Source organism: Cynoglossus semilaevis, chromosome 4, assembly GCF_000523025.1.
Source record: "Cynoglossus semilaevis isolate Cse_v1.0 chromosome 4, Cse_v1.0, whole genome shotgun sequence".
In the NCBI taxonomy this organism is placed as follows: domain Eukaryota; kingdom Metazoa; phylum Chordata; class Actinopteri; order Pleuronectiformes; family Cynoglossidae; genus Cynoglossus; species Cynoglossus semilaevis.
The window spans coordinates 6,176,357-6,186,083 of NC_024310.1; the positions used below are offsets into that span (position 1 = coordinate 6,176,357).

The 9,727-nt window shown below is 39.2% G+C and overlaps 1 protein-coding gene across 1 annotated transcript in view; it reads left to right on the top strand.

Annotated features, from left to right (window-relative positions):
* clcn2c (chloride channel 2c) overlaps positions 1 to 9,727 on the top strand; it is a 90,579-nt gene that overhangs the window by 39,969 nt on the left and 40,883 nt on the right. Inside the window, exons 8-12 of the mRNA XM_025055220.1 lie at positions 171 to 350; positions 1,751 to 1,835; positions 5,274 to 5,375; positions 5,558 to 5,642; positions 5,748 to 5,903. Coding sequence (XP_024910988.1) covers positions 171 to 350; positions 1,751 to 1,835; positions 5,274 to 5,375; positions 5,558 to 5,642; positions 5,748 to 5,903 — 608 coding nt within the window. The remainder of the gene's footprint in view (positions 1 to 170; positions 351 to 1,750; positions 1,836 to 5,273; positions 5,376 to 5,557; positions 5,643 to 5,747; positions 5,904 to 9,727) is intronic.

Below are 9,727 nucleotides of genomic sequence, written 5' to 3' on the forward strand. Positions count from 1 at the left end.
ATTCAATTCAGACATGACAACGTAATAAGACGTCATTCACACCAGTCGGTCTGTGACGAGTCTCTGCCAGTGAATAATAGGAAACAGTGGGAGGAATGTTAATAATGTGAAAATGGTTTTGTAGGTTTTATTTGTCATCAACATTTGAATATTGCTGGAGTAAATCTGTTGCCAAGTCGCTCGTGTTCCACAGCCTGAGTCTGTGTTTGGTCTGTGTTTTTCAGGAGTGCTGTTCAGTATCGAAGTAACTTCCACGTTCTTTGCGGTGAGAAACTATTGGAGAGGTTTCTTTGCTGCAACCTTTAGTGCCTTTATCTTCAGAGTCCTGGCTGTGTGGAACAAAGATGAAGGTAACAATAAATCTTTCTACTCTGCGTTCAGACCTTTTTCAGGACCCTGTACTGAGTGTTTTTTTATTTGCACTGTTATTTTAGGATTATTTTATTCTGTTTGTTTGGGTGTTGTTTTTGTTTTGGTTTGTTTTTCTTAAATAAAAGGCATAGTCTCAGTTGTTCAAAAATAGCAAGCTAGCAAAAATGGTAGCTGCTAAGCTAGCCCGTGTGCTACTTTGTCCTGCATAATAACTAAACCATTAATTGCTGATTCTGATCCACACATGTGACATTATTTTATATTTACCATGTAACCAATAATGATAATTAAGATAATGATAATTAAGATAATGATAATTAAGATAATGATAATTAAGATAATGATAATTAAGATAATGATAATTAAGATAATGATAATTAAGATAATGATAATTAAGATAATGATAATTAAGATAATGATAATTAAGATAATGATAATTAAGATAATGATAATTAAGGTACCTGAAAGATTGTTAGCAAAAAACAGGGTTCCCAAATTGTTGGTTGTGTCCCCAAATTAACCACACCTTTGGGAGGAAAAAAAATAAAATTAAAAAGACAGCATGTTTTATCACACCTGTAGACTGTATTTATTTATTAATTTAAATGTTTATAATTATTATTATTAACTAATATTTATTTTACAACGGAAATGTTTACTTACAAGTCAATATTGTGTGAAAAAAAAAATCCCATTACAAAACACACTACAAACCACTGTCACATTTCTCCTCTCCTGCACCCCCTAGTGGCATGCACCACACTTTGGGAATCCCTGGTGTAAGACGCCTCCTGTTTACATGGAGGTTATAATAAAAATCATTGCTGGTTTATGGAACCACAGATGCCTCAACACAACATTACCTTTGTTATTTTGACCAAATTACCCCAAAACAGCAGAGAACCAGAAGGTTCTACTTCCTCCGAGCTGCAGCCAGCTCATTTTCTTTACCAGTACAGGAGAGGGAGCAATTAGAGCAACATCAGTTTCCCATCAAAAAGGCTGTCTCAAGGCAAATTCAAGCAGTAAAGCTATTCTTAACATGTCGACTTCAGCAGGTGTAGACTTTTTAAACCCAGCCTTTTACAAGTTTCTAAAAATCTGTTTGGTACTTTGTTTAAAAAAGAATCCAGTCATATCAAGTCATATTAAAGGATAATCTGGAAACGTTTCAAAACAAGAGGTCAACAGGAGTTAAAGGATAATCTGGCAACCTTTCAAAACAAGAGGTCAACAGGACTCTGACACTAACAGATGTTTTATTTATACTAAAACCTACTTCTCACTTGTTATTTTCCGTTATTGTTCCTGTTCCTGAAGGTTCTTTGACATTCTGTTCCACCTCGTTCTTACTTCCTGTGTCTGTGTCTCCCTCCAGAAACCATCACGGCTCTGTTCAAAACTCGATTCCGACTCGACTTCCCCTTTGACCTCCAGGAGCTTCCTGCCTTCGCAGTTATTGGGTGAGTTTTAATGACTGCTCCTGATTTAGTTCGTTTTTATTTTCAATGCAGTAAAACTATTGGACTTAAAAACATTAATTAGAAAGACTGATGAAAATAATCATTTATAGCATATGTGTCAAACTCAAGGTCTGCGGGCCAAATGTGGCCCGCCAAGTCATTTTGGAAGGCCGGCTTAAAAAGTCTTTAATTATAATCATAATACAGTCCATGTTGTTTGAGTTTCTTAACTTGATTTTTTTATTATTATGTACAATATTTACAATATTTTTAATTTGAATGAATAATAAATAACATATTTATTAACAGTCACTGAAATATAGGTCAAGCAAAAGGTTTGAAAAATACATTCCTCAAATACAAACATACATTAATCAAAGAAACTTGCTAGGTTTTTTTTTAATATATATATATTTTTTTTTTTTAATAGAAAGCAAATTCTTTTGAAGTTTTAAATGTCATTACATTAGAAAGGAAATGACTTTAGGAAACCCCGAGGCCTTGTAGGTTTCTGTTTTTGTTCTTACCTGGCTGCAGTACAAATTCAGGTTGAATCCCAAACCTTTAGTCACAGCGGTGTGTGTGTGTGTGTGTGTGTGTAGGCGTTTCTTTGAGGGTAGTCTGCATGAGTCACACTAAAATGTTTAATTCAGTCCGAAAGTGTGTCTTGCGTCCCGAGGATGATTTTTTTTTATGCTGCTGTAGCCTGAGGCCTGTTCACAGCTGTGGAGGAGACAAAGAGTTGGTGAAAGAAAAGAATCCGACTGAAGGACTGGAGGAGAACGTTCTCTCTCTCTCTGGTTTATTTGCTCTCTCCTTCAGATTAAAGAAAATTCACGTTTGAAAGTGTGTGCAGGGCCTTGGGGGGAGTAAAAAAAAACCTGCCAACACACACACACGACTACATCAGTGCATCACTCACGTGTTGAAGCAGAGAGCCCGGCCTCAGGTTCTACTGCCGTCAACTGTGTGTTTTTCTCTAGTCTCCGTCTCCCCCTGCTAATAGCTGTCAAGATCTGAGCCGCAGGTCGGCCCGAGTCTCGGTGAACTGGGCCACGGCGTTGCTCAAACAACGTTCTTTCAAGGGCACACCTTTGAAGAGTAGAACCGTAGTTTACTCACCGATCACTCCCTCAGGCTGCAGGAGTGAGAGGAGGTTAAAAACATGACCTGATTACCCCCATGGTCAGGTAACAACAGTGTAATACCCACCACTACTGCACCTGCAGTACTCGTACCTGTTGTACTATACAAACGCAGTGTAAGACGATAGGCATATGCATGAGTCCTTGGTTCAATTCCCAGAAGAATCACATATTCCTAATGGCGCCTCCCTTGTGGCAGCCTGTGAGTTGCAGCCACATACCCTAATGATGCCCCCGGTGGCAGGCTTTGTCATTTACAAAGACTTGCATTGTAAATTAAGACAAATAAGGGACTTGATTATTATAGTTATTACTGTTTTTTTTTTCGTGGCTACTTTGAAGTAAAAGTCAAGTTTTTTGCTGATAAATGCTGAGGAGAACAGTTTTTTTTTCTGCTATTGTAGTTGTACTTTAACACTTCACTTCCTGAGTATTCTTGGTGTCTGAGTTGTTTTCCTTCGTGTGGCTGTGGCTTCAGTGTCTTATACAGAATTATGTTTATGTTTCTTCATCCTCGGGTTCTTCAGTTAAAACTGTGAGACCGCGGCGGAGCTGTTTAAAAGTGATGTGTGTGTGAGTTTGAAGACCTTTGTTCATCTGTGTCAGTGAGAAGAAGCCTGGGAGTGTGTGTGACTCAGAGGTGAATTGTGGCAAACAATTAATACTGACATTAACGCCGCTGTGTAACAACAGCTCATTATCACTAACCACTGACTGTCAAACATCTCTGTCGTCAGGATTTACTCACCGATTTATTTGTGGCTAATGAGGGAAAAATAAAGCTTTGATTTACCACACAGATGTACACGGATGGAAGAATAAACAACAAAACAGAGACGGAAAAACACCACGGATTCATTATCCAGCTCTTTGGTGGTGCAGTTGCTCAAACTGTTTTTTTATAGAGGGCATTAAAAGACGCCATCATCAGGGGTCTGGGGCACTATCAGATGTTTCAGGGGCAAAGTCCTTTTTTCATTCTGTGTTCATCTGTTTGTTGTTCAATCTTTCCTTGTGATTAGCTGATAATTATCAGGTGACTTTAAACTGTTTTTGAATCTGTTGAATTTTTATTTGAGCTGTTTCAAACTCGGATCTTTGTTCAAACTGAAGAGGATGAGGCAGAAAATGTGTTTTGTTTCAATTCTTCAAACTACCACAAAGTAACTCAACTGTAGCAGCAGTAACTCGGATCTTTGTTCAAACTGAAGAGGATGAGGCAGAAAATGTATGGGTTTGTGTCAATTCTTCAAACTGGCACGAAGTAACTCAACTGTAGCAGCAGTTGAATTTAAATCTGGCCCACTTTAGTACATTGTTTCCCAAAGACTGTTACTTTATGTACTTTAGTACATTGTTTCCCAAAGACTGGGTCGCGACACTCAGGTGGGTTCCAGGGTTTTTTTGGGTTTTTTTGGGGTCGTCTCACATCATATTTCCCAGGAGTTTACGAATGATGTTTATTGACTTGGGTCGTGAAGGTTTGTGACTTTTGAAAAAGTTTGGGACCCATCTGAGGGTCGCGACCCAGACTTTGGGAACCACTGATCTACAGTACCTGCTGACCTGAAACCATGACCTCAGTGATCCTTTCAGTCAAACCTAACAGACTTCCTGACTGACGAGGCCTCTCTCACCTGTGTCCAGCTGACACATCGACACTACCTGGACCGGTCAGTCCATTGACCAAATCCCCCAAAGGCGTCAGACAGTCAGACTGAGATCTCAGAGTAAACAGAAGCCACGGCGTGTCTCGGCTGCAGACTTCGTTCTTTGTCCGACTCATCATTTATTCAGAAGTCTTTGATAGAGTTAATAATTCAGACGGATGAATTCCTGAGCTGTAGCTGCTCTGCACAGCTGTCCGGTTTTCATCCTTCTCTGTCGCCCTGTCGTGGAGACAGGACTCCCACTGAGCTCATGAAATGAAGCCTTATGTAAAACCTCCACTCCCACACTCATCCTGAATACAGTGTGTCGTCTGTCCTCCGTCTGTCCCCGCCCGCTGCAGCTCAGTGTTTATTTTTCATTTCTTCTGTGCGTTTTTTTTTTTCATTTTCTGTCTTTGTTTTCCTCCGTCTTTCTTCTTCTTCTTCTCCCCCTCGCAGCTCTCTCCTCCTACATGTTTACTCATTTCCTCTCTGTTTTCCTACTCATTCCTTTTGGGCTGCTTTCAGTTTTATGGCGTTGACTGTGTTTGAATATTAACTTCCACACTGAGAAATCCTCGGAGGCTGAATGTGATTTGTAAAATAAGATCCACTTGATTTGATTTGGTTTTGTGTGTCTGCAGCATCGCCAGTGGCTTTGGCGGAGCCTTGTTTGTGTATCTGAACAGACTTATTGTGCAGTTCATCAGAAAACAGAAGACCATCAACAAGTTCCTCATGAAGAAGTGAGTCAAATATTTACAGAATGCACCTTTGATATATTTGATGAACATTTTTATATTTAAAACATTGTAAGGCCTACAAAAAAAATCACATAAAAAGATATATAAAATAAAAAAAATAAAAAAAATTCTGCCTCTATTTTCATTTCCAAATTTCCTTTTTTTTCCTTCCTCCCTGTTCCTAGACGCCTCCTGTATCCAGCTCTGGTCACTTTGCTTATTTCCACCCTCACGTTCCCCCCTGGCTTTGGGCAGTTCATGGCCGGAAAGGTAGGTTTTGTCATTATCTGAGAGAACGTGAGCTCAAAGGTATAAACCAATCATCAGAGTTCATGAAACCAGTCTTGTGATGATGTCACTTCCTGTGGCCTCCAGCTCACCCAGAAAGAGGCTCTGGTGACTCTGCTGGACAATCGGACGTGGGCCAAGCAGGGCATCGCTGAGGAGTTCGACTACATCGGACACGCTCAGGCCTGGAAACATCCGCAGGTCAACGTCTTCGTCACCCTGGTCCTCTTCATCGTCATGAAGGTAAGAGATGCTGGAACTGTAGCGTTCTCACTTCCCTTCACCAAGTCTAACCAGTGAGTGATGGTTGGCTGTTTCTACCTCTGTGATTTCTACATCTTGCCAGGAAAAAGATTAAACTTTTTGTTCTTTTGTGAAGCACAGTCCGGGATGTTCCACATCAATCTTTGTTCTTATTTCTTAAAAAAAAAACCAAAGAACATCTTTTTCTCACCTCATTAATTTCCTTTAGCAGCGCACATTCTCTTTGCTGCATTTCGCATCAATGAAAAAGTATTACGTGTGGCAGATGGCAGCCACTGCAGAAACACTTACACTCCATAACTACAATGAAACTTTTTTTTATTCCCTGGAAACTGCTCTTCATTCTGGTCCAGAAATGGATCGTTATGAAAGAGGCCGATGACACTTCATCAACATTCTGTGACAGTCAAAGTCTGTGTTTTTGTACTTTGTCGCAGTAATCTGCTCACAGACAACAGAGATCAAGGCCTGAAAATATAGTGTAAAGAAAGTCTTATACATTTCTTCTTACATTTTGCCAAAGGTTTTTGCGAAGTTCAGAATAGACATGTTTTTTTTTTTTGTATTACAGTATATCAGTGGTCTGGTTAAAATGAATCTTCACAGTTAGATGGTGGTAGAATAAAATATTCCAAAGTGGATAAAACATTTTTTTTTTTTACCCAAGAACAGCGTAAACCCGAGTGAAACATTAGTGATAATGTAATAATCCTTCAGAGTCGGTCTCCAGATCTCACTGATTTCCTTTGGGTCTCAGTGAAAGCAGCTTCTGGAGCACGGCCACTGAAGTCGTGGCAACAGAGGGAGCTGAGTCTGGACCGTTTATACTGTGTATACTGAGTACACTGCGTATACTGTGTATACGTACTGTGTATTTTAGGATATTGCTGTTTTTTTTCTGTGTTGTGATTAAAGTGCTCTTTTATTTGGGATGTTATTCATCTGTGCAGCTGCTCTTCAGCTTAAATAAAACAGGCTTTTACATATACTGAGGTAAGAGGTCGTAAATCTATACTATATTGTAGGAGCTGTACGGTGTGTGTGTGTGTGTGTGTGTGTGTGTGCGCGCGCCTTTTCATTTTTGTTTGTAGATCAAAGTCGTTTCCTTGAAAATAAACTGCACAGGAGTGCATTTATCCACCAGCAAAATATGCTGTTTGTTTACATTTGTAGTAGCACAATGGCTAATGGGCTAATGCATGTGTCAAACTGAAGGTCCGCGGGCCAAATGCAGCCCGACGAGTGTTTACTTTTTTATTACACAGAGCAATTTACAATATTTGTAACGTGAATAAATGAGGTGTAAATGAGTTTGACACCCCTGGTCTAAAGAGACGGATGATTCTAAGATAAATATGCTTTGATTAATCATGATTAATCATGATTACTTGACATACCTACATAGGACAAAAAACATTTTTTTTCTGTATATATTTTTTGGAACAGAAAGACAACATCTAAACATAGGATGGATCCTAAAGCAGGTAGTGGACGAGTGCAGCGATTTTTCAATTTTTCGATTCTAAATCGCTGGTTCAGTTTGTAGACAAGGCAGCGGTGAATTTTTCGATGCTAAATCGCTGGTTCAGTTTGTAGACAAATAAAAGTTTCCTTTTTTTCAAAAGCTGAAGACATTACAGTTTCCACCATCCAATTAGTTTTGACGTGAACACAGCACCGCCTCCAACCCCGGTGTTTATTCAATCATTCATTTTCACTTCTTTTAGTTTTTAACCGCTGACAAGTCTTGTTACATCATAACACTGTCACTGCTCCACTTTTCCAATCAGCTATCATCCCCCTGAACGCACCGGCGACCGAGCCGGTGGGGAAACGTTGCATCACTCTTATTTATATCCTGCTGTCCTCATCATGTTCTGTGTGAAGCTGCCAAAGTGCAATTCCTGCTCCTGCTGTCTCAGGTGTCACTGCTGCAGTTTGTTGGCACCTCGGCTGGAATTGACTTTTTACTTTGCCGCGCTTAAGACAAACTGCAGCGCAAGACGTTTGAATATAAATAAATGTCACAGAGTGTTTTGATGCACAGAGAGAGAGAAATGTTTGCGACCAGGAGGAGACACAACGATACAACGACGATCAAAGGATGTAAATATTTGAAAAGATAATGAGGCTTTTATGAAAAGTCCTTAAAACCTCGGCACGTCTTGGTCTTAGATTAATGATCTGTCAGATAAGTACGACCGTTTTACCTTCACTGACAACTTTTATAAAAGTAGTCAAAAATAACTCCTACCAAAACAAAAGTAGTTCTGTAAATGAAGATAATCACAAATGTTGGATTTTGTTAATTTGAGGGAGGCTGAAAAATAGATTAAATCATTGTTTCCCAAAGACCGGGTCACGTCCATCAGGTGGGTCATAAGAGTTTTTTTTTTGGGTCGTCTTGCATCATGTTTCCCAGGAGTTTAGGAATATTGTCTATTGACTTGGGTCGTGAAGGTTTGTGACTTTTATAATATGGGTCCCCAAAAAAAAGTTTGGGAAACACTGGTCTAAATCATCCCAGTGGTCTGAGGATCGCAAACTCCAAAGACGCGTTTTTTGCCAGACGATATATATCGTTGCAATACATTGTTTTAATTAATTGCATCAATTGATGACCTTTTTTTTAATACATCTTTGAATTTAACTTTTCCAAATGTCAGAAATGGCGCCCACTTGTGTACGTTTGAGTGTCTGGTCTGGTTCATGAACACACTCACAGCTTACGTCTCCAAATATAATCCAGCACCTGCATCTATGTCATCCCGCTGTTAATAACATCTCGTAACATGTGCCAGAATTTCTCCCCTCCAGAGACACACACACATGCTTAACACACACACACACACAGAGTGAGCACACAACAGTCAACGTTTCGGTTTAATGGCCTTGTCTAATTACAGAGTGTGGTTCTTCTGTGGATCCAGCCTGGTGATTTTCTCAGAGAAGATTGCTTCACCCGTTCCTTCTCAGTAATGACTGGTTCTTTTATTACACACAGCCGTCTTGTCTTGAAGCCTCTGTGGCTGATGTCATCCACAAAGTTTGCCTCTCCATCCCCGCATCTGAACTTTTGTCAGTGAAGGAGTTTGGAATGTTGAGCTCCGATACAGACACAGTCTGGTGACAAGTACAGCTGCTGGAGAGCCTTGATGTTTTTAGGGATGTTTGATCATTTCGTCGACCGATATTAGCATTATTATATAATATCGGTAAGAATCGTTATCGGTTTTCGTGTAAATGAGTTTGACACCACTGGTCTAACAGGACGGATGAAAAATATGCTTTGAATAATCATGATTAATTGCGTTTAATGGACATTCCTGAATAGGATAAAACACTTTTTTTTCTGGATATTATACTTTATTATGTAATATCTGTGGGATAAAAAACTTTTTTTTTCTGCATATTATACTTTATTATGTAATATCTGTAAGAGAATCGTTATCGTTTTTTCCTTCGATAACGAAAATCCGATAACGCAATGTTTGTGTTTCGTCAAATGTGCTGGAATCTCTTGATTGTTAGCATTTGTTTAAAAAAAACAAAAACATTTTTAACCATTTGTGGCCAGAGTAATTTTATTCCTACTAGGAATAATAAAAGATCCTGCTGTTATTTTCCTCTAAACGTCTTTACACCAAATCTTATTCTCATGGATTGACTGGATGTTTCAGTTATTTTTTGTTCTAAAATAGTTCTGCCCTGCAGCAGCTCTATAACTTATTTTGTGAGTCTCATTAAGGCCACTGTCAAAATCCATGTGGGTCATTAAGTCAATTTTAATTGCATTTTAATAA